Genomic DNA, 25937 nt, shown 5'->3' on the forward strand with positions numbered 1-25937 from the left:
GGCAGAGCGGAAGCGGACATTGTCCTTTTCCTTCTCTGCCCACCCCGCCCGTCCTCGAACAGCCACGAAGGGTCGAACTTTATCTAAGGCTTTCGCTATTTCTGCCGTCCTGGGACGCATTGCTAAAAACAGAAAAGTAGGGGAACGGATTGCATAAAATTGACAAAGTAGGGGCACGCCGTGCCCTTCCGATCCCGCCCACTTCGCCCACTGGCTGACATACATGGAGGCCTGCCAGTCAGTCACAGAGCTTGACGAGGAGCAGTAAAGGAGCATATGTTGAGCGGGGATGGGAAAGGAGTTTGCCTTACAATAATAAAGGCTAATAATAAGTGGGAAGCAAAAACTAGCAAAAGGGAGGGGGGAGGGTCTGTCTTGAATGAGTGGATGGTCCATGTACACACAGAAGATTGCTCCAACTGTCGAAGTCAAGGCGCTGAAGTTCTACACAGTACAACAGTTTCAGGCCCGTTTCATAGGTTTATTCTGTGTAGTGACGTACATTGTGATCCACTCGATTAACACATATTTTGGAGGTCAGGACAATGTCAATCGTTAATTACTAACTGCTACTATTCCTAACATCTGCAGACACTGCAACCTTTTCATTTACACCTATAGAAATTCGGAAACATGGTGGGTTTAAAAAAAACAACTTTACAAACGTCACAAATTTGGCAGGGTAATATTGGCAGGGATGAAGCATAAAAAGGGTACATTTTTGTGTGAGAATTTTCTCTCAAAACCTACATTTCATAGACGTTCCTGCAAAACACTGGGCGTGTATATTAATAGGCCCAGTGCATCAGATATTGTGGCACAAAACAGTTTTTGCCGAAAAGTCTATGGAAACTCGTGAAGGGCATAAACGTTGCAGTCTTAAAAAGTGCAAGGCGTACATGGTTCCACCCAACTTTGCTGGAAGAATGAACAAGTTGCTCAAAAATAAATTAAAGGCGTTGTTTTGACTATAAACACGCTTTGAAAATCCACAGTTAATGAGCGTCTCAAATAGGGGTACATACTTTAAAACTTCATCGTCCAAGAAAACAACGAGGAGGGGCGTCCTTTTGATTGTGAACAAAAATGACACTTTCAATCGGAGCACAGTTGCACTCAGCCGTGCAAGTAATACATTCAATGACGTACCTGGCACGCAGGACGCAGGCGAAGAGTACTCGCGGTGTCTTGCCCTCTACGGTCCACGGACATCCTCTCTGAAAAGACAGATGCTGTTCTGCTAACTTTAGAGAGCGCTCATCTGATAAGAAATGCAGATCTCACGAGAGTGCGCAAGTCTTGCAGGAAAGAGCCTGTGGGTTTCCAGAGAAGTGCGAAATCTCCCCACGTTGCACGATCTCGATGTCTTCACGGATAAGGCAGGCTTTCTGCTCTGTGCGCGTGAGAGCAGGCAGCGGGCTTGCGCCCAGGCGCCATTTAGTTTCTATTGTGTGAGCTACACATCTCTAAATGAAAACAAACACACCTAATGAACAACAGCCTGCCTGTGAGTTGTGTTACCTGTGTTGTCATTTTGGTAAAATGATGTTAGTAACAACGGTGATAGTGCACATTTTGACTTTGTAACATGTTGAGCTGTGACGTCACTCTCTTTGGCTTCAATAGCAGACCAATGTACTTTGTCCATAAAAATGTATTGGAAAGATGAGAGTGTAGCATGTTAGTAAACAGTCATTTTTATCGAGCATAGACAACACGCTACTAACTAATCCTTACTGCTTGCACTGGGTGTGAACCATGTTAAACCATCTATCGAGGAAGTACCTGCTGTTAATTGCTTGCCAATGTGCAGGCACACTTGCCGATTGCTGCTGCCTGCTCTTTGTTTACATCCATATCTTTGTATACCTCTGCCACCATCATGCTCCCACTCAAGAAACCCTCCTCTGATCCAGCCAAGCTTTCCAACTAGAGACTCATCTCCCTCCTACCATACCAGGCAAAGACCTAAGAGAAACAAATCACTGACCACCTCAGCAACCAGCAGCTCCTCAATGCTTGTCTGGTTTTGAATCTGCCAAGGAAAGCATCCTCAAAGAATGCACTAAAGACATTACATTGGTTACCTATCCAGAAACGAATCACATTTAAGGCACTACATTGGGCATCGAATCTTGCAGGGCAGGTGTCCATTGTACCTCAATGACCTTATGATTCCTTACGAAACAGGAAGACAACTGAGATCCACCGGGACACATTTGGTGAAGGTCCCAAGGATCAGGAAGGCACGAATGGGAGCACGCTCCGTCGGATACTTAGCAGCAAAAAGCCGGAACTCCCTTCCTTTGACACTTAGGGAGGAACCATCAGAGAAACCTTTTGAAAAAACAAAAAACGTGGCTGTTCATTCAAGAATAAGAAGTAGTGCATGAACTTAGAGTCACTTATTCCTGAAGTTTGCAGAATTTCTTAATAGCGCGGGGACACACCAGTGGGTGTAACCAGGCGCTCTACAAATACATAAATAAATAAATGCAGTAAACAGTACAGAAACAGCACTCATCACCGCCACAGACAAACCTTCACAGAGGAGACACTGCGGCCCTCATTGTCCTTGACCTCTCTGCAGCACTTGACATGGTCTCACACCCCATACTCATCAGGTGTTTGCACAAGGTTGGCATCAAAGGACCCGCTCTCTGCAGGATCTGGTCCTTCTTAACCAACAGAACAAAAGCTGTCAGCCTGGCACCTCATTCCTTGGATGCCCGCAAACTCATGTGCGGAGGGCCTCAAGGTTCATCACTCAGCACACCATCTTCAACACATACATTATCCCTCTAACCACCGTCATCTGCGCACACAACATCAACATCCTCTCCTTCTCGACGGCACGTAACTCATACTGTCATTCTCGGATAAGACCAACAACACAAGAAAAAAGTTTACCACCTGCATGACCAAAGTTGCTAACTGGATGAAAGCCTACTGTTTGAGCTCAACACCAACAAGACAGAAGTAGCTATCTTCGGCAAGAACACCTGACCATGGGACTCCAATTGGTGGCCAGCCAAACTTGGACCCACACCTATGCCAGGAACTTCAGAATAATCATCAAACAGCAAACTGGACTTGACCGCCCAAGTCAATGCCATCACTGCATCCTACACCCTGAAGATGCTGGGGAAAATCTTCAAATGGCTCCCAACAAATGCTAGAAAAACTGTCACTCATGCCAGAGTCACCATCAAGTTGGACTATAGGAACACCCTCTATGTCAGGATCACCAAGCAACTCACTAGAAGACTACACATTAGTCAGAACTCAGCAGCCAAACTCATCCTCAACTTCCCACACAGAACTCGCATCACTCCGCACCTCAGGGAGATCCACTAGCTCCCAATACACAAAAAGGACTTATTTCAAACTGCTCACACACACACAGACACACAGTCAAGGCACCACACAACTTAGGCCCCACCCAAAGAGTCAAATCTCCTTCCACAACCACTCATACACCTCTGCTCCACAGGACTCATACTTGCACACATCCCACACATATGCAGAACCAGATGAGGATGAAGGGTGTTTTCTTACATCGCTTCTAAACCGTGCAATGGCTCCCCACTCCACATTAGAGTCTACTCCCCTCTTCTTGAATTCTACAAGAAGTTGAATATCTGGTGTTTCAATTAATAAACCTACCGTAAGCCGATCTAGGCAGACACACCTGCTCAGCTTAAGGATATCCTCATGAGTTATAGAACGCTTTATAAATACACATAACATAACATATCTATATATACCTATATCTATTTATATCTATATATATATTTGCCCCCCAAAAAAGGCTCAAGTGTTAAAGTAATGGACATCATTTAGGGGTTGCCAGGGGTCGCTGCTGCGATCCCTTGCTTGCCCCTTGTGACCCCTGGCACTGCATTTGCAACCCCTGGCTTCATAGGAGGCAAAATCAGTGCCAGGTAAACATAGGCAACCAGTCCTAATGGACGTTGGTTGAGGCTCTACTTCCTTGTTTTCTGTCAATATTTTATTACACTATTAGTTTATTAAAGAATGGAGTACAAATAGCTGGAACATGACCCTCCCTGGTAGCTGAGGTAAGTATTTAACTGTATATGTGAGAGAGAGTGTGTGTATATGTGTATGTTTATGCATATGGAAGAATATTTGTGTGAGTAAACGTTAAGGTCAAAGGGTGTGTGATGTCATTTCAGCTACCCCAGGCATTTTGGTGAATTCACGTTCATGGTTAATGTGACGTTATAGTAAGGTCAGTGATGTCATATGAGATGTCAATAGTGGTGTCATCAATGAGGTCTTTTAACATGTCATCAGTGATGTAATATGTGAGGTCATAAGCAGGGCATGGCTGCAGAGCAACTTATAGGTATAGTTATCTCAGTAAAGTGTAACTCGTAGATATCCGTGTTGTTTTCATTTGTACCGTATTTCAGCAATTAACTGTAAAATCACTTTAAACTTTATGTTTTTTCAGTGAATTTCTAGGGTGTTTTTAACATAAATTAAAAACGTATTAACATACCTAACTATAAAGACACTCTAACCATTCATTTTTTTCAGTTAATTTCTGAGTTTTTGTTAAGGTAAGCTAATATCCTATCACCATACCTAAATATGACTTCACTTCATCCATTGTTTTTTCATTTAAGTTCTAGGGATTTTGATCATATTCACACAACTCTTCCATTAAGCATATTACATATGCATATTGCATTCTGTTTGCATATGCTGTTTCATGGCCTTTCTATGTATTCTTTTAGTTTCTTCACCACAGGCTACTACTTTATTGCTATGGCTTCAGGATTTGCAGAAATGATATAAGCTGTCATCTTTTTTTTCCACTTCCTGTTACAGCACTTCCCCTGGAGCAGTTAGTTCTCTTTTTTCTGCGTGTTTCTTCTGCATCTCTGCACGCCATAAGTTGTTTAGGTGCGGAGCCCTCAGATGCTTTCGCATTCTAGTGGTTCCCATTCAATACCGCCCACTGTTCCCTCAATGCAGCACCTTCTGGCACCTACTTCTTTTTGTTTCATTTTTTGGAAGTTCAAAGAACTGACATACCAGTGATTTCTTCCCTGGCCTTGGCTCTTGTGGTGCTCCAGAAGTGCTTGGAAGAGCACTGACAGCATCATCTCCAGATAGTGTCCCTTGTTTTCTTTGAGGACATGATGAATTTGGATTGTATTTACTGCAAGATGTCTCTGTTAATCACCAATCCAGGAATGGTGGTTAGCAAAGTCATTTGAGGTTGTTTCCAAATGCAGTGAGCTTTTTTTGGGAGTAGTGCCACCTGAGTGTCCAATCTAACAGATGCTTTAAGTTTTTAATTTTATTACCTCCCGTACCATATCACAGAACTCCCCCAGCACCCACAGAACCATTGAGAGGGTCCTGCTGCAGTGTAGGCTTACTTCCATTTCTGTGTCCTGTGGAAGTACCGGGGGATCTGAAAATTCTAAAAAGAAGTTGTTTTTGCTTTGAAGTGTCAGATTTATTTAAAGCTTCAACCTAGAGGTTTCATCAGAGGCCCAAATAAGAAAAGTGTCTTGAAGGTTTTAGTGGAATTTCTACCTTTTTATATGTCGTAGTAGTACTGCAGCACTTCAAAAGGTAATGTAATGTAACTAACAGTAAACACCATCTCAATGACCAATATCAATATTCTGATGTATTCCCAGGAAGTCCCTACCTTCAATGTGGTATTGGGGAGTGGCTCTTGAGAACGTTCACATCTTTTGCAGTCTTCCCTGGCACTTTTTTCAATTTTTCCAAATTTTATTTGAATTGAACTGTAAAAATGGCATCTCCAGGAAAGGACATGGAAGAACAGTCCCAGGAAGAGCAGGTACAACAGGACAAACCACAGACCCCACAACGATTACAGAGGTAAAAAATGAAAGTGCCTGCATAGAGCATCACATCCAAGATCTGCCATCAAGAGGAACAAGGAAGAAGAAATATTTTTTTCAAAACCTCCGGAAAATTCAAACACATCAAGTCTAAATCCTGCAAATCAAAAATGTCAGAAGGATGAAGGACCCTTTACATCAACAGCTCCTTTGAGCAACTGTGCAGGATGGAGACACTGCTCCTCCTGATGGTGCTGCTGCCTTGACTTGTGACTAGAACCCCCTGTGCATTGAGTTTCATGCATGAAGTGTGGGAATGTTGTACTTGTTGGAGAGCAGAGTATCGAAGCAGGGCACCAGTTGTTGACTGCTTATGAACAAGCTTGCAACACGTTAGGCGTTTTAAAACAATATATATATAACATTGCTTTGAGGTCCATTTTTTCTTCCTTTTCACTATAATCTAACAATCCCTAAGCCAGATTTACTAACTCTCCCCAAGAAGTCCCACCCACCAAACAAAAGAAAAAAAAGGGCAAGAGAGGCCTTGCGGCGGGCTAGAAATAGTAGCTTCCACTCCAATCAGTCAAAACACTCCTCCATCCTGGCTTCCTGGTGCGCCATCCTCTGGAGCATGCAGCACGGAAAGGCTCCACAGAGTCTATAGGGGGAGCAGCAGTGGTGGAATTGCGTGGCTGCTGCCTTGGGACAGCGGCTACTAACTACCGGAGTCACTGGGGCCTGGCTAGGGCATGGGGCCTTTGCAGCTGCTGCTTCTTTTGCTTCCACCTCCACCTCCTCGGCCACCAGCTGCTGATATTCAGCCCTGATGGCCTCAAGCTTCCTCAGCCGGGTCCTGGCTGCTACTGCCTGCCTTGTAGGTTGTATTGGATTGGCAGGAGTACCTATATCAAGAAAGAAAAAAGACAAATTATGAACAATACTCAGCAAAATACATACAATTATATAGTGGCACACTCGCAGTACATTTGCTGGTATCCTCGAGTCATTTAATTTTAATGTGATTAGAGTTTCAGGCACTATGCAGTATGGATAATACAAGCATTCTTCTCTCTCTTGTTGAGCTAAATTAATGTAGGCATGCTAGCTGGCAACTTGGATAGACATACTGGTGTTACGTTATTTTGCTACTGCCTGCAGGTGGGGCAGCTATACTAGATAATTATCTCTTTTCCTATCATGGCCATGGTCTGTTAAAAAATGAATGATATACATCATGTGAGGTACTACTATTGTAATCATGCAGCCAATAGGTCACTCATGAATGTCGCTGACAAAATGCAATGGGTAGGGACACAAAGGGAGGCGATTGATGATGATGGTTGGGTACATAATATTTGTTGCACTTGAAAACTAGTGTGAGTCAAGGGAGTAATCTGAAATACCACCTCAAACCTTTGAATCAAACACCTTGATAAAAAACATTCCTTGTATACTCTTCTTCCCAGGGATTTTTACATTCATCATTGCATTGTTCTTCTTGTATTTTTTATTCTTGACTCTTGGCTTTGGTATTCAGTCATCGTTTATGCTTTACATTCACTTCATCCAGTCTTTACCTGTTAATACTATTCATCCACCCATCCAAACATGGCTCCCATTCTCAACAAAACTTTCATCAACATACATTTGTAATTCAACCACCCATGCATCCTTGTTTAGACCAATCAACCCCCCCAGAGGATTCCTTTAACCCATACACTTTTACCCACCCAGGCACGCAGGCATCCTTTCACCTTTCATCCATAGTTCACCCACTCATGCATCCTATCAGCCACCTATAGTATATGCATCCATTCCTTTCACCCACGCATCCTTCTATGCCAGTCATATTACATTTAACCCATCCTTCCTCCTTCCATCCTTCTTTTCCTTTTCCATCAACCCATTAAGGTCTGACTCTTCATGAAACTTTCTCTACTGAGTTGAAGATAGAAAAAGCCATTAGTTACTCAACTCCAGCTGTATATGCTAAGTAAAGGGGGGTGTCTTAAACTGTTCACAAGTCTCAACAGTACAGTGTACACCCTTTCAGCGAGTATCTTGATTGCCAATAATCAAGTAATATAACTTACCACTGCCCACCACTGCTGCTGGCTCACCCCCTGCAGCTGCCGCATCTGCTTCCAGGATGGCGCCGCCGTCCCCACTGGCCCGACACTGGTGATCGGAGCTTTTTCATAAAAAAAAACATTACTCATTTTTCAGATGCCTTATACACCTCCCCCAACTTTTTTTTAGCAACATTGAAAATATATATACCACACACATCACTACAATTCAGATACAGATAGTATGTTCTTTCAAAAATATCCAGTTGGGCATTTTTTGGGTGGCAATTTGTGAAAAGCCTCTCAAGAAGACATTTCAGTAGCAGGAACTATTGATTAATCCGAGCTATTGAAAAGAAATAGGAGTGGCCAAGTGGACGCACAAACGGATTTAAAGTCTTCTCGGTCGGCAAATGCAATGGGGCCGTTCTCTTGCTCATGCTTTCTTCCTGCCATGGTGCACGGTAATCAGTTCACCATCACCTGCTGCTAATAATACTAGGCCTAGATAAGAAGACACAACTTTGGGGTGTCCAACATGACCATGGCCACACTCTCATTTTACTGGTTGAGCAATGATGACATGCGAAAGTAAAAGAAAGCCTTCTCATCTCAACAAACATGGGAAGAATACCTTACTTGGGCATGCAATTTGCTTATCTTTATTGTATAGCCAAAGAATAACTACATGTAAATATATGTAATTATTCTAAATTAATTGAGCACTGTTCAAGCTAAAAGGCATTACAAATTACAAATCCCGATAAGATGGTGATATGTAGAATAACACCCTGAGCGCCTGGGGTACAACCTCTCATACACACAAAAGAGAGGTAGGAATGTTAAATTCCACACTTATTTAGTTTAAGTGGCATGTGCTAGATGCGAAAAACTGCCCTCATCCACAAATTGTGGCATGCTTCATCATAGCGCTTCCTAACTGACTCCCCTGCACAGATCAGCGCCTGGGGTGGAGCAAAGGGAAGGGGAAGGCAATACAAACATGAAATTAAAGGTATCATAAGAAGTTTTCAGATTGTGAAATCGTAAGCTAGCTCATGTATATCCACCTTTATGCTTTATTCCTGGACTACCCGGTCAGGATTAAAAAAGAAAAATAGGATAGTGGTGTCAGGGATTACTAGTAACTCCACACCCCTCCTAACTGCATACTCGTCAGCATGTTTCAGCCTGTTATTTTAGCCCTCCCAAGGGTCTGTACAGCTTTCTTCAGTACCTCTGATCCCATATATGCCCCTGCTGTTCTACCTTGATTCTGTAGGTTTGGAGTATGTCCTCTAGATTCTGGGATTATTCAAGATGCACTTCAGTAATATCGAGTTTCATAGTCGTTTGGGCTCGAAATGGCGTGGGAGCGCAAGTGACACCCTGTAGTCACACATTCGTCAAGGTGAGACCGCTGCCTTGGAAAATGCCCTCCTCACACCATGTAGTTCTCATGACATTGTGCTGTAGAAGAGTTCCTCAACATTCCATAACAACGAGATACAAGCAGGCAGCATTCTTCTCATAAAGCTTTAAACTACAGCATTTCTATCAATCATTTGTGCAGAAATGTATGACATTCATTGTGCCTTTATAATTGAAGAGTATGTATTATCACCAGGTCTCGTGTTTAATCATATGTGTGTGTTTTTTCTACACACCCTCTACCTTTCCACAGTTAACACAACCGGAGAAGTGGGACAAATGTTGTATTCTTTGGACCCTTTGCATTACTTGGACGAAGAAAGGAAGTGATCATGCACCTGTACTGTATCTGTATCTATTGGAGGATGAACAGAAGAAATCATGTGCCTGTACTGTATCCATTGGAGGAAGAAAGGAAGGGGCGATGCACCTGTGCTGTATCTTTAGGAGGAAGAAAGGAAGTGATCATGCACCTGTATTGCACCGCTTGGAGGAAGAAAGGAAGTGATCATGCGCCTGTACTGTTTCAATTGGAGGAAGAAAGGAAGTGACCATGCTCCTGTATGGTCTGGACTGTATCTATTCGGAGGAAGAAAAGAAGTGCCCATGTGCATGGACTGTATTTATTGGAGGAAGAAAGGAAGTGACCATGCGCCTGTACTGTATATGCTGGAAGGAGAAAGGAAGTGATCATGCACCTGTGCAATATCTGTTCTAGGAAGAAATGAAGTCTAGTACAGGTGCATGGTCACTTCTTTTCTACCTCCAACAGATGCAGTGCGCCTGTACTGTATCTGTTGGAGGAGGAATAGAAGTGACCATGCCCCTGTACTGTATCTGTTCTCGCTACACCACCAGAGTCAAGCTAACCCGGCTAACGAGGGGTGATACCCTGAAACTGGTCCCCGGATGCTTGTTTCTGGTCCAGGGAGGACCTGACCTGGCAGTTCGTGATGGACTGTTTCCAGTGGGAGAAGGGTCAAGACTGGCATAATATTCTGCCAAACCCAAAAAGGATCTGAGTTGGTCTTTATCTTGAGGAACGGGAGCTCTTTTACCAAATTGTGCTTAGGGTTGATTCCGTCGTATGTTAACGTGTGGCCCAGATATTCCACTTCTATTTTACAAAACATGCATTTACCTAACCAATCGTAACTGTAGCATTCTCCAGTCTGCAGATCACTTTTTTAAGGATTCCAATGCCTCTGCCCCATACCAGTATGTCATCTTGAAACACTAAGACATTGGTCATATTTCCTAATATGTTTTGCATGACTCTCTGGAACACAGCGGGTGAAGCCGCCAAACGAAGGCCATACGGATAAACTCAAATGCCCCTTCTGGCGTGATGAACGACGTTAAATGTCTAGACTCTGCATGAAATCGCACTTGGTAGTAAGCATTAGATAAGTCCAGGGTTTGTAAAGTACCTACCCCCAGCTACATTTGGCAACATTTCACTTATGCAGGGAAGTGGGTGTCAGTCTACCCATAAACATTCATTCAGGTCTCTTAAGTCCACACACATGCAGATACTGCCATTGGGTTTCCTGATGATAACAATGGGACTAAGCCACTCTGAGGCTTCAATGGATAATATAATATCTTCTTAATTAAGCATCTAGGTCAGCTCAAGGGTCCTCCTGCAACTGTGTCTTTCCACACCAGCCATTCTAGAAGTAGAAGCCACAAGTTGCATTAGAACAGAGCAACAGTGGTTTCTGGAGAGGGTGTTGTTTTATTTTCTGTAAGGGTATTGTCTTTTTTGGGTTTTTATTTACATTTGGACTTTTCTTTGGGTTTGCCGCGGTCGGATGGTTTGGGGCAGGGACCGGAGGGTAGGGGCGGCTGGTGGATAGCCACCATCACCAGGGTCAGGAGTGACCCTTTTTGTCGCAACAGGGGATGGGTGGCGGGGAGGGGGGTTGGATGGGAGATCGTGGGTGTGGGCTGTCTTGTGGAAAGGCGCCGGGGGAGTCCAAGCTACTTGTTGGGGGATGTTTGTGCGGGTAGGTGATCACCAGGTGTTTCTATACTACAATGACTAGCTTAACAATAGCTTCAATCTACATTGGAAGGTTGAACAATTGTCGAAAGAGACAGAAGGTGAATGTAGAATTGCAGTTTCTAAATGCTGACATTGTTTGTTTGCAGGAAACACACGTGGAGGGTCCCAAAAACATCTATTGGAATTTTCAGGATGTCAAATTATTTCTAGGACTCTGCAAGGAACCCGTACAGGTGGGGTGATGATACTGTCCCGCAAGGGCAAGATCTGACATACTAAAGCCAGGGCAGATAATTATGGTAGATGGGCCATTGCAGAATGCATTTATGCAGGAGGTTCTTTCACAATTTGCTCTATCTACGGACCCGTCATCGAAGATGCTGCATTACTGGATTGGATTTGTGCGGAACTTGCCAAGTAGGCACTTCCTGTGGTTGGCTGTGGCGATTTAACATTAATATTAAAAGAGATACCCCAAGGGCAGGTGCAGCAGTCTATCAGGAGCATAAGCCCATGGTCTTTCAGTCACTGATGCAGCTTGTAACGTCTCATGGTCTCTACGATGTTTGGTCAGAGAAGGAACCTATGGATCCTGACTTTACATATTATTCCGCTACTCACAAAGTTCATGCTCGTCTAGAGTATTTTTTATATCCAGTGGGTGGTTGCATGCTGCTTGTATATTTAAATATCCCCAGGTGATGTCTGACTACAACCCTCTAGTGCTAGAAGTTGATATCCAAACTATCCCACTAGTTAGTTGGTGCTGGTCCTTTGAGTGAAGTTTGTTGTTAGATGAAGATTATCTCTTGCATATGAGGAAGTGGATTACACTATTCATGGCTGGGAATTTATGGGCATTGTATGGGATACATTTAAAGCAGGGATTCGGGGGAAACCGCAAGATTCAGCTGGAGTAGACAGAAGAGGGAGAAACATCATCTGCAGGAGCTTTATCAGGCTCTATTGCGGGCCAAGGCTAGGCTGGTGGACGCGGTTTCGGCTGGACTAGCTATTGAGGATGCCCATCTCCGGGTTATACTTGCTGAGACTGCAATAGGGGATATTTCTGACAAAAAGGTGGTAGATTAGTATACCGTATGGAAAAACAAAGCATACGAATTTAATGATACGGTGGGGTGCACATTAGCATTCCGTGCAAGGTAACAGTCAGCTTGTGGTGATATCAAGCAGATTCAAGACCCTGAGCATGGTCTTATCTCTGATGTAGGGGGGATACGCTCTGCTTTTCAGAGATACTTTAAGCACCCTTACACAGAGGAGAAGACAGACCCAGACAAGATAGAGCCATATCTAGATCTTGTCGCTATAGAAATATTAGATAGGGAAGATAGAGAGTTCTTAGATCAACCTATTTCTGTATAAGAGATCACACTTAGACTTTACGGGCTAGCATCTGATAAAGCTGCAGGGGTAGACCTGATTCCTTGGGAATTTAATAAAATCTTTTCTACTACCCTTCACAAATTTATGCTTGAGGTATTTTCAGCTATCCAGAGGGGCACCCCTTCTCCAGACTCTTGGACCTCTGATAGATTGTGTTCTTCCCTAAAAAGGGAATACTGGTGCACGACCTAGGGTCATACTGTCCAATTACATTAATTAACTGTGACTCAACAAATGTTTCCAAAAGTTACGGCTTAAGGTTGTCGGGGATCAAAAAGAAAATTGTGTCACCCGTACAACACTGTTTTATCCCTGGTATCGGAACAACAGATCATATTAGGCAGGTGATTACGTTATTCGATGTGGCTAAAACCCAGGGAGACCCTATGGCTCTGTTATTATTAGATGCTGAGAAAGCGTTCAATAGGGTCTCTTGGCCCTAACGCTGGGCAATATTAGAGAAGAAGTGTCTGGGGCAGGAATTTATTGGGTGGATTAAAATGTTCTATATCAGTCCTACGTCTAAAATCTCACTAATGGTGGGAGAATCGGAGACAGTAAAGATCTACCGGGGACAAGGCAGGTGTGTCCGTGTTGCCCTTCATATTGACCTACTGATACACCGAATTAAAAAGTAACGCTTCAATCTTGCTGCGATACTAAAATCTTGGCATATGCAGATGACATTGGGATCGTCACTCAAGACCCCACTCTGGCGGTTAAGGAAATTGAAGCAGAGGCTGACCTTTTTGCTCGTATTACGGGTTACAGACTTAATCGGGACAAATTACAGATTCTCATTAATGACAATATTTGGTTTGAGGATACACAGGTAGTATCGAATGCAGTACATCTGGGCGTTAATATTAATGCAGAGATGAACAAAGTAGTTGAGGTTAATCTGGGCCCGTTATTTATAAAACTAAGATCGAGCTGCACAGATGGAATAATCTTAGACTGACCTTGAATGGTAGGAGCAGTCTAATTAAAATGATGTTTCTTCCAAGAATCTTGTATTTTTTTCACATGGTTTAAGGCTCTCAATGTTATGATTGGTAGGTTCCTATGGGCTTATGCTAGACCCCGGAGGGCTTTGAAGTTCCATTCCCCTCCAAGGGAGCGGGGTGGTTGGGCTGTACCAAACTTTCAGCTGTACTATTGGGCCTTGGTGCACCAACTCAGACACTTGTCGCATTTAATACTGTCCACTCATGTTTTGAGCAGACCCTTGGTGACATGGTCCGTAGATCTTTGTTTCGACAGCTAGAAATTGGCTGTTTTAAGAAAGTTAGGTTTATGACCTTATCATATGTATTTTGGGTCTGGACTACCGTCCAGAAAAAACTCTGGATTGGTTGGTTTCGTTTTTATACTACGCTCCAAGATAACTCTCTCTTACCAGACATATTTAATGATCCTCTCATCAGGCTGTGGGGGGATTATAATGGTCCATGTATTCTTGGGGATTGTTTTGACCACAAAGCTTTGCTACTTTTGATTTTGTGAAGACTACATTTTTATTAGGAAATAATTAATTCCTCAAATTTTTGCAAATCAGGGATTTTGTAGGGAAGAAAAAAGGTGGAGGGGAGGCGTTCAATAGGGTCATACTTGTGGATGTGTTGATTAGTAGCAAGCCTGAAATTGGAAGGATTTATAAACTACTAAATGATAGGATGGGGGACGATATCGGGTAGCATGTTGCCCGCTGGCAGGGGGCCTAAAAAACAACGGAGGGGGATAGTCTCTTCTCCTTGAAACTCGCTCGCTCAACGCTTTTATCTGCCAACCTTCAGATACAACATTATAAAACCTGGTTCAAGCATGAGTTTACATCACTGGAAGACAGATCCCCTCAGCTACCCAGTCTCTTCTCTCCTCCAACTTTCCCCCTTTCTTTCTATCTTCTTTTTCCTCATCTGCAAAAAATAAACACTCTCATATGGTTCCCCACCGGCCAGCGGATGTAGGTGGTGGCTATTGTTACTTTTGCATTCTATAAAAATAATAAAAGATTTAAACCATAAAACCTGTTTCCATTTATATATGACTCTGCCCAAAATCTGTAAATGGGGTGGAATTGCCGGCACAAATTGTCAACGCTGCCAGGTATTTGGGGCTCACCTGGCTCACATGCTGGCAGCCTGTCGGGGGCTAGCGAATATAAGGAGGGATATAGCCTATTTTTTGGATGCCAAAAAAATTTGAGGATTTTGGTTTCCTCCCAACTGATTCTATTAGGGGTTTCGGAACAGGAATGTCCTCTCTTGGCCCAATCCTCCTTTCTGTTTTTAGCCATGGCAGTACTCAGACTATGCATGGTGACAGCCTGCTCCCCCATCTTTCAATCAGTGTTTGGGCCGCTTAATTTCAGTTTACAACATAAAAAGGGTTGTCTAAGCCCAGAAAGGCAATCGGAATCGCAAAAGGGGGCTTTAAATGTGGGATCCATTGAGAGAATGGCGCTAAACACAAATAGCGAAGGCTGACTGTCCCCTTTCATATGATTTACTCTAGCATTTGGCTTTTGGCCTGGTCTATGGCATTATGATGAGATATACTTGTGACATGTATATTCAGTTTTTGTATGTCCAGGTTTTCTTCTTTCACCTGCGTCCCACTTCAATGGACGAGGGAGGAGTGCTAATTAATTTGTCAAAATTCAATAAAGATTGTAAAAAAAAGAACAGAGCAATAGTAATCAGCCAACCTTAACATAGAGAGACACCACAACCTTAAAACATAATAATAATTCAAGAATACAACAGTAATGAGTTAGGACTCACATATGAGGGTGGCCAGTAAATGCATGTGCCTTCTCCTGTACAGGTTCCAGTAAAAACGGCATATCACGGATGGGGTGGATTTCCAACAATGACAGATATGAAACATATGCAAAACCCTCATGGGGTGGAGAAGCCCAGACACAACAGTGTTACAGGGATTCTGCACAAATACAGAACTATGAACAGGAGTATGGGACCTTGGTGTATAGAGACTGGGTCTTCCTACTACCTTAGTACCCACAAACCCAGGACCAACTAGCTATAGTGTCTCACTTGCTCTCCTTCTTACTCCCAGAGAAACAACTCATTAGAAACCCCAGTAACACAGAACACTCCCCCATCTCTCAGGAATTGTGTAACAAGACACACCCTTTCGCACACTCTCTTGTACTTGTCCACAATAAGATCTGACAGAGACACAAAACAGTTTGAACTATTTAGTTGAACTAACATGCTCTAACATGCAGTATACGTGCCAAAACAAGCATGAAAATGCATAGTACAAATACAGTCAGCATAGCAGCCAGTCTGTACATCAAAAAGGGAGACGTCATTATAAAAAGACAATGGAGAAAAAGACTATAGTGCCTAATCTCCCTCCCCTTGCTAAGAAGAAGTATTATTATATAATAGAAGATCTCGGGGCTTTGTCAGCAGACCACATACCTTAGCCTATAGATGGTATATCTACATCATAGGCCTTCTCCCTTGAAAGGTCCCTCTCTAAGTGTTTATCACCTATTTGTGTACCCTACTAAAAACCCAAGTACGCTGTCCAAACAACAGCTGCATCAGTATGTTTTGTCTAAGGGCTAAGTCTGGCCAGAACAAAATAACATGGGGCATTGTTGTTCGACCTTGCACATATTGTTCAGTTAGAATCCCAGGAACATGCAGAAAGTGAACACAGTTATGAGTTCCCATGTGAAATCAGAATTTGAAATATTGCAAAAATAAAGATGTGTAGTAACGTGCGCGAAAGTAGCAGGCAAGCTGCGAAGTGCTCATGCTAACTTAGTGAAAAATGACAATGTCCCTATGGGCCACGTGACAACAGCAAATATATTAAGTCTACAGAGAACGAAGAGGTTAGCATGAAGAAAACTCCTCATGGAACCACACAGGAAATCGCCTTAAGCACCACTAGCTGCTTCCACCAACTGGCTCTGGATCAGCCCCTTCCATTCTCAGACAGTACTAACCATACTCTAAAAAGTCAAGCCAAGTGGATCAATACAACACAGTGCAATAAGTAGGATGTAACAAAATATAAACCAGGGAATAAAAAGGGACTCTAGGGAAAAAGCTTGACAATGCCTTGAAGATTAGAGAGTTGTTGATGAAAACAGCTGAAACAGCCCAATCACCCACTTTAATTTAACAGTTTTGCTAGCCTACTACTCGCTCACGTGTTCTCCTGGCATTTTGGGGATTTGAAAGATTTTCGCATCCATGGCATGGTGCATTTGCTCAGGATGAGGATAAAAAAGTAGCTTTTTAGGAGGTTGTCTGAGCCTTTATTGCATTGTAGCAAACATATCTTTGGTTGGAAGTCTGCTCACCACTGCCCAGTACCTGAAAAATGTTAAGGCTATAGGGGAGGCTATCAGTGTGTTGGGGAACACTTAGATGCACATTGTGCAGAGGAATTTTTAGAGCTTCCATGGAGGGGCAAAGTAGGGAACAAAACATATAGGGCGGGTAGATTTTTTGTGCGTGGAACAACATGTTATATTATATATTATATAAGAGACATAATATAGCGTGCAACTCGTCCCTGAAGGGATATCTCTGCGCTGTAAACAGCAAGGGGATGATTTGAGACCAGCATTAAAACAAGCAGGTTTTAAGGTGTTTTTAGTGAGACAGGCAAGTACATGTGAAGCTTGTTCCAACGGTGTGGTCTAAGGTAAGAAAAGGCTCGGCTACCATATTTGTCTGTGCAGATACGCCAGGAACATAGAAGAAGTTGACTACTAACATTCAAAGTGTAGTCCTGTAGAGCTGCAACAGCACTGTACTGACTCAACCACAATTCATTGTTACATTTTGAGAGATCTTATATTTTTTCCTGCACCATGGCAAGTACCCCATATGATTATGGTTTACCTCTCACCAAAAGAGCACCAGGCTCTGATAGGCCCCTCCTGCTTGACAATCCTCTGGTGGTTCCTCAGATTAGTGGTGTTAAGATGTTGAGGTCCCCTTCTCCCTGCATGCCCCACACCCCCTGTGCCACTGCATCCAGTCAACCCATCCATCCAGAATGGTTTGTAAAAGCAAGTGCAAATGTCTGGCTCCCAATACCCACCCTGAAGGAAGGAGAAGGAGAGTGCTTTTATTGTTCACTGGGAATGCCTGTACCAGTTCCAACATGCCAGCCTGTGATCTGACTTGAACAAACCCCTGCTTATAGAAACCACCAAAATGAAAAGTCAGCCTGCATCCCTCTTGCAATGAAGATGGTCTGCCTGTCCCACTGCCTTGTTCTGATGGAAAATTCAATACACACCGGGAGGAAAATAAACTATGAGCTCACACGTTCCCACCAAATGTTTGAGGCCAACTCTGAATTTGGCCAGTCATTTGAATGAACCCATCTTTTCACTCTCGGATATCTGCACGTCTGTGCTGAGGAAGGTGAGAACCAGAGACAGGCATTTTGGCTGCCCCATGCCACAATGACTGAGGAGAAAATTCAGTGTTGCTGAAAGGCACAGCTAACAAGGACATGGAAGGTGGTCTGGCTAGCAAAGAGAGGACCTTTCCTGTGGGGTAGAAGCCCAGAATATATGTTGTTTTCCCAACTGCGTTTACAAAGATATTGGCAGTTCCCCGCATGTTTTTATTACGAGATATTTTACAACGAACAACAATTAGGGCGAGCGACATTTTTACGCGTTTCTTTTGCCGACTACCATTACAACGAATAATGGTATGCAATGGACATATGGTATGGAAGTAACGTGGCATGTGTACATTTAAAGTAAAAGATACTGCTGCAATCCTTAGAAGTTCAGGCAGCTTCACATTGAATCAGCTGGAGTGTGCACCATGAGCATGCTTGATCTGGAGGTGTTCATACAGCAGGGGGAAAGCCTATTAGTCCTACCTTTCTGTCTAACAATATGAAAGGAGGCGTCCCAAAGGAAAATGGCACTGTTTGAATGCCAATAACGGTTCTTAAAAAAACACAAATGTCTAGAAAAACACTAATTTTGTGTCATGTGTGAATTTGTTTTTTGAGAACCATTTCAAATCGTATTTTAATTATCAAAATTGATAATCTTTATGAAAATATATAAAAGAAAGCTGTCCACCTTTTGATCAGTTGCTGTCTATAACTGACTGATGAGCTCAGGAGTTTCTGAGAGGTTTGCTGTGGAAAAGTGTTGTAAAAGGAGACAGTGCCACCAAGTGGTTTTGTAAGTACACCTACCACAGACCTAAGCAATACCTTTTTATTAACACATATAGAAATTTTATTTCAATATAAAGAAGAATCCTGTTGTTCCAGTCTCCTAGCTGGCTACTCCTCATTCTTTATTGGTGTTTGAATGCATTAAGAAAACGCCTAAGTGAGGATTTTCAGTGATGGCTGACATATTTTATGTTAAAAGAATTTTAAAAAGGTAAATACAATAAAACATGTTATATGTATCCTAATTATGGGGCATATCAACAACAACCGGCGATAATTATCGCTCAACGCTCTTAGCGTGAGGATAATTATCGCCGGCTAGCGTGAATTTTTTTCGCTGAGATAGCGTGCTATTAGCAACGCTTATCTCAATAGCGATAAAAATCTACACGCTAACAGGCTAACGTGAGATTATCGCTGGAAACCCAGCGATAATCACACGTTACCTTGTTGATAGGGACAGGCCAACTTATCCATGATATCCTCCTTCCATAGGATATCATGGCTAAGTCTGAAAATTAGCAGACGTAAAAGAGCAGCCTTAACCGCGGTTAGCGCTGCTTTTTTTGTCTCTAACAGGGTTAGCGACATTCTTGATAATAGGAGAAATGTCGCTTAGCGAAATTTCTCCTATTATTTTACTCTGGAACGCCCCCTTTGCATCTCATTAGAGATGCAAGGGGAAGCGTAGAGTAAAAGGGTGCTAACATGCAAATTTGCGTGTTAGCACCCTGTTGTTGATAGGGCGCTAGTTTTATCTCTGCTTTTTTGGCTTTTAAAGCCAAAAAAGCAGAGATAAAGCCCTTGTTGATATGCCCCCATGTTCTGTAGATTATTGTGTAGTGCAAAGTGTTTATTAAAAAATCGCAAAAGAAAGTAAGACGCTTTGATGCCTTTGGGCTTAGTCTGCGCGTTATAAATCTCCTTTCATTCATTCATTCATTTTATTAAGGAATGTGTTAAAATGAATCTCTTTGTGTATAGTAATTGAGAAGCAGAGATCCGCAAAAAATGTTGTAGAAATTACAAATATGCCATTGGTACTAATATAACTGTGCAATGGTAGGTGTTATTATCACATAGTGAAGAGTACCAGAAGGGAATTAATCAAGATGTATCAGCAATCAGAGGATTTTTAATATGGCTAAATAAAAATTGCAGTACCTTCATGCTCCAGAGCAAGTGTTCCAAGTTTTCTTGTTTAATGGGGCACACACTGTATTGGAATTACACTTACCCAATATTTATAAATGCCACTTTTTCCCACAGTGGAAGTAAACTGTCCAGAGGCATACTTGAAAGGGAACAGTACTGCTTCTCACAACAGTAAAAAAAAACTGTGCTGTAACTGTAAGTATTAAGTAGCAATAATTAGCAAGTACAAGAAAAAAAGCATGCAGGGTATTTTCTTTGAAGCAAAATGAACAAAATTAGACAAGTGGCATTTTTTCAAATCAATGTATTTTTAAACAGCTCTCCAGGCAGGTGTTGACCAGTGCATTTGGATGTAATTTGCCGACTGTAACTCCGCGGGTACTTCACTGAGAGCAGACGCTATTCAAACTCCACTGGGACAAAACTTAGGGCAGGTATTGAACCATAACACTGTGCATAAATTACTATTCTAACTCCACTGGGGGCAAAACTCAGAGCAGCTCTTGGGTCGTGACAGGGAGCATACATTACTTTTCTATCTAACACCACTGGGGCCAAAACTCAGTGCAGGTGCTGGACCATGACATGGTGTGTAAATTACAATTCTAACTCCACTGGGAGCAGAACTCAGGTCAGCTCTTGGACTGTGACTGGGGGCATACATTACTATTTTATCTCTGATGGGGGAAAAGCTCAGGGCAGATGCTGGACAGTGACTGGGGGTATAAACTACTATTCCAACACTGCTGGGGGGCAAAACTGAGGGCAGTGACTGGACCATGATGTGGGTTTTAAATTACTATTCTAGCTCTGCTTGGGGCAAAGCTCAGGGCAGGTGCTGGACTCTGACAGCGTCCTTAAATTACTATTCTATCACTGTTGGGGGCAAAGCTCAGGGCAGATGCTGGACAGTGACTGGGGGCATAAACTACTATTCAAAGACCACTTGGGCCAAAACTCAGGGCAGCTGTTGGACCATGACATTCTGCATAAATTACTATTCTAACTCCAGTGGTGGCAAAACTCAGGGCAGCTCTTGGATCGTGACAGGGGGCTATGACATGGGCCTTAAATTATTATTTTAACTCTGTCCAGTGCAGATGCGGGACAGTGACTGGGGGCATAAACTACTATTCTAACACTGCTGGGGGAAAAAACTCAGACCATGTGCTGGACCATGATGTGGGTTTTAAATTAATATTCTTACTCTGCTGGGGGCAAACTCAGGGCAGATGCTGGATCATGACATGCATACATTTCTATTTTAACTCCACTTGGGGCAAAACTCAGGGCAGCTGTTTGACAGTGATAGAGGATATACATTACTATTCAAAAAACGCTGGGGGCAGATGCTGGACAGTAACTAGGGTCATAAACTACTATTCTTATATCACTGGAGGCAAAACTCAAGGCAGGTGCTAAACTATGATGTAGTTGTAAATTCCTATTCTAACTCCACTGGGAGCAAATCTCAGGGCAGCTGTTGGACCGTAACATGGGGCATACATTACTATTCTAACTCTGGTGGGGGCAAAGCTCAGGACAGATGCTGGACAGTGACTGCAGGCACAGCTACTATTCTAACACCGCTGGGGCAAACCACAGGCCAGACGCTGGACAGTGACTGCAGGCACAAGCTACTATTCTAACACCGCTGGGGGCAAACCACAGGCCAGATGCTGGATAATGACTGCGGGCATAAACTACTATTTTAACACCTCTACGGGCATAACTCAGGGCAGGTGCTGGACCATGACATTGGGCATAAATTACTATTCTAGCTCAGCTGGGGGCAAAGCACAGGGCAGATGCTGGACAGTGACTGCAGGCATAAACTACTTTTCTAACACCACTGGGGGCAAAGCTCAAGCGACGAGGCAAACTTAAATGAAAAAATAAGAAAACCACTTACCTTGCACTTGTTGCATCTACATATCGGCAATGCGGCGAGCGCAAGGTTCGTGACTTTTTTTTTATATTTAAGTTTCCGTCATCTGTCGACTCCCCACCAACCCGTCAACTAGCCTCACCATTCCTACCTGCACAGGCCATGTCTGTGTTGGACCCTGACAGGAGGCATATATTACTATTCCTACTATGCTGGGGGCAAAGCTCAGGGCAAACGCTGGACAGTGACTTGGGGCATGAACCAGTATTCTAACACCACTGAGGGCAAAACTCAGGGCAGGTGCTGGACCATGATATGGGTTATAAATTACTATTTTCACGCCACAGGGGGAAAAGCTCAGGGCAGCTGTTCGACCATGACAGAGGGCAAGCATTACTATTCTAACTCTGCTAGGGGCAAAGCTCAGGGCAGATGCTGGACAGTGACTGGGGGCATAAACTACTATTCTAACACCACTGGGGAGAAAAAGTCAGGGCAGAAGCTGGACCATGTTGTAGGTTATAAATTACTTTTCTAATTCCACTGGGGGTTAAACTCAGGGCAGGCGCTGGTCAGTAATAGAGGACATAAATTAGTATTCTAGCTCTGCAGGGGACAAAAGACAGCATAGGTGCAGGGTACTGACTGTGGTTGAATTTTACTTTTGCCAGTCCACAAGGCACATTACTCGGGGCAGGCAGAGAGGAATGGTTGGAGTCTTATTACTTATTCTCACTCCAACCGTGGCGTACCTCAAAGAAGGGGCCGGAGACTAACTGGCCCCCTCATTGCTATTCTAAATGTTCTAGGCACTTTCCTCTGGACTGTTGTTGGTTGTAGAAAATTGTTTTTGGAACATGAAGATAAATACCATTTTTTTTCTAAGACGCAAATGTTTTTTGGGTGCACAGAAATATATTGGTTTTACCAAGTTCCAGTTTCTCCAAAAACCCCAAACCTGCTTGCTAAACAAATGAAGGATGAAATGCACCCTTGCTTCTACAAGCCTCAATTTACAGCGCAACAACCAATCTACCATAAATATTTTTTTAAAGCAATACGTTTGGAAGATAAACAATACATAACTCTTTCTTTTTTAGGACAAAATTATGTGTACTTTCCTCTCACTAGTCAATTTGTACATGTCAAAAAATCTGAATTTCAGTCTTTGAAAATCAATGCGTTTTTTGTCCACTTTCCATCTCATGAAGATTGAAAGCACTTGTATTGTTTCATCTCTTAGGGGCCGATTCCGATCTGGGTCAGAAGCACTCCGACCGAGCCGGATCCGGGGTGTTTTCTGACGGAGCCCGACCCCTACAGTCCGACCGAGCGAGTACGATGCGCACGTATGCTGTCGGACTCGGTTCGGTGGGACTCCCATTGAAGTCAATGGGAGCCAGTTGTACGACACGTACATGCGCTCCCATTGACTGAATGGGTACGTCTCGAACAAGTGTGCCCCCTACAGTGGGTACGCGTCAGTGCCATCCACACCGTACATGCCTGTGTTGGGGAGACCCATAGGTCTCCCCCTGAGTCTGAGTCGTAGGGCTGCGGGTGTCAGGGGGTCCGATGCAGACCCCCGAAGTCCGACTCTGGGAGCATTTGCGAGCCGGACACTCCGGCTCGCACAGGCTGTCTGACGCGTGCATCGTACTGGCTCGGTTGCAAATCGCATCCATTGCACGCCACGCATACTTGCTCGCTCGTACTGCTGTACGAGTCGGCCAGAAACCACGAGTACGGCTCGTAGTTTTTCCAGCCGGATCGCGTTCGGTGCCCTTCCGACCCGGATCGGAATCGACCCCTTAGAAGAACTGAACTTTAATTTAAATTTCTTTAATTTTTTATTTTTTTGTATTTGCCGAGCTGAGCAAAATGTAATCTTCCCATAAAGAAAGCTATGTTGAATCCAGGCATGGAACCAGGTTCTTGAAGTACAATGACTATCTTTATTGTAAGGAGAAGATAACCGAGCCCAGGAATTATTGGAGGTGTGTGATTTATCACTCATCCCATTGCAACGTGGAGAGGTGTGGCTCACTGGTTAGAGGCGGCAGACCCGTAAGCAGAGATTCGGCCAGGGACCAGGGTTCAATTCCCGACGCGGCAGGGTTGTGGACCAGGGTCAAAACGGACTCGATAATTCTCGCCTCGGTACCTACTCTAACCAGGAACACACTCGGCAACTCTGGGCATTAAGCTTGCCTCATCTCTACAACGGCCCCCCACAGACGCCGGGGATGCCTGGTTTCACCTTGGAGATATCCAGAAAGGGACCATCTCACAGGGAAAGCCAGGACGGGTTCCCCAGCGGTCTTCAGCGCCGGGACACCTCCTTGTGAGGTAGCTGTTCGCGCTCTACAAAATGCTGTATTATTATTTATTATTATCAACCTATTTAGAATTTTTGTCTATAGTTAAAGCCAAAACAATGATCAAAAGTCCTAGGAAAGTGATGATTGACTTTGAATTAACAATGAACACAATAACCAAATTATTCCCAGAATGCCAAATGCAAGGATGTTATTCTCTCTTTTCTCAGGCATGTTGGTGTAAAATACAAAACATTTCTTAAGTTAATGATTACTTTTCAAACAGTAAAATTCAGTGTGAATTACGTAAGCTAACTGTGTTAACTTTTGTGCCTCCTGAAAGTGTCGAAGAATTTTACACTGCAATTTCTGAATGTGAATATTTTATGGAAAATGAAAAAAAAATTGCACCCTTACTGAATTACTTTGAGGACACCTCGATTGGCTCTCTAAGCAGGTCAGGTCACAGGAGGAAGCCAAAATTTGCAATCGAATGGTGGAACTGCCACACAACCTGTTTAGAAGGAGGAGCAAAAACTAGCAATGCCATTGAGGGATGGCACAATTCTTTCAAAAAAGCAATAGGCATTACTCCAACCAGTATCATTTCTTGGAAATTTTGAAGAAGGAACAGTGGGGCATATCAGCAACTCCCGGCGATAATTATCGCTCAGCGCTCTTAGCGTGAGGATAATTTTTGCCGGGTAACGTGGATTTTTATCGCTGAGATAGCGTGCTATTAGCAACGCTTATCTCCTCAGCGATAAAAATCCTCACGCTAACTGCCTAACGTGAGATTATCGCTGGAAACCCAGCGATAATCTCACGCAATGTGGCGTTAGCTTGCTGATAGGGACTCACAAACTTAGGCATGATATCCACCCTCCATAGGATATCATGGCTAAGTCAGTCCTGAAGCAGGCGTAAGGAAAGTAGCGATAACAGGGGTTATCGCTACTTTTCCTGACGCTATGCTTCATAGCGTGGGGCTTGATGATAGGAAAAATGTCGCTTAGCGACATTTCTCCTGTCATGTTAGGTCAGGAACGCCCACTTTGCATCTCATTAGAGATGCAAAGATGGGCGTAAAGAATCCCCACGCTAAAGCAAGGTTTCACGCATTAGCGTGGCCTTGCTAATTAAAATTATCGCCGCTTTTCGGCCGATAACGGCCGCAAAAGCGGCGATCATTTCTTAACGCCTGCTTGTAAAGATGCCCCAGTGTTTTCCAAGAAATTACATTTACACAATCACTCGCAGGTAGTCTGAATCCAACTACTTAAAAAAAAAAAGAAATGGAAATGTCTGAACGACTCTTGGCCAAATTACAACAGTTTTCATTGATGATGGCTTCAGACTACCTGGAGTGTCCTACATTATTAACACTACTACCCTTACCAGTAGATTACTTGCCTGTTTTCCAATGCCCTGACAATGAAATAGTCATTTAAAAAAAAAAACCTCAGATTTTCCTCTCTATTATTTTTAGTTCTTGTGTATTTGCTTTGTAAAAAAATGTCCTTTAACTCTGTTGCGAGGGTGAACTGCTAGCCCCTGTATGGGATGTTATTTTTATGGTTATGACATACTTTACAT

General features: G+C 43.3%; 1 protein-coding gene and 1 long non-coding RNA gene across 2 annotated transcripts in view; both read right to left on the reverse strand.

The window, feature by feature from the left end:
• LOC146808962 (C3a anaphylatoxin chemotactic receptor-like) overlaps nucleotides 1-1242 on the reverse strand; it is a 97118-nt gene extending 95876 nt beyond the window's left edge. The window contains exon 1 of the mRNA XM_085615762.1: nucleotides 1150-1242. Within this exon, the coding sequence (XP_085471888.1) occupies nucleotides 1150-1212 (63 nt within the window). The 5' untranslated portion in view covers nucleotides 1213-1242. The remainder of the gene's footprint in view (nucleotides 1-1149) is intronic.
• Nucleotides 1243-5820: 4578 nt separating this feature from the next.
• LOC146808963 (uncharacterized) overlaps nucleotides 5821-25937 on the reverse strand; it is a 35510-nt gene continuing 15393 nt past the window's right edge. The window contains exons 2-3 of the long non-coding RNA XR_014965506.1: nucleotides 7952-8049; nucleotides 5821-6760 (exon numbers count right to left, since the gene is read on the reverse strand). This is a non-coding gene — a long non-coding RNA (uncharacterized LOC146808963). The remainder of the gene's footprint in view (nucleotides 6761-7951; nucleotides 8050-25937) is intronic.

Source organism: Triturus cristatus, chromosome 7 (assembly GCF_964204655.1).
Source record: "Triturus cristatus chromosome 7, aTriCri1.1, whole genome shotgun sequence".
Lineage (NCBI taxonomy): Eukaryota > Metazoa > Chordata > Amphibia > Caudata > Salamandridae > Triturus > Triturus cristatus.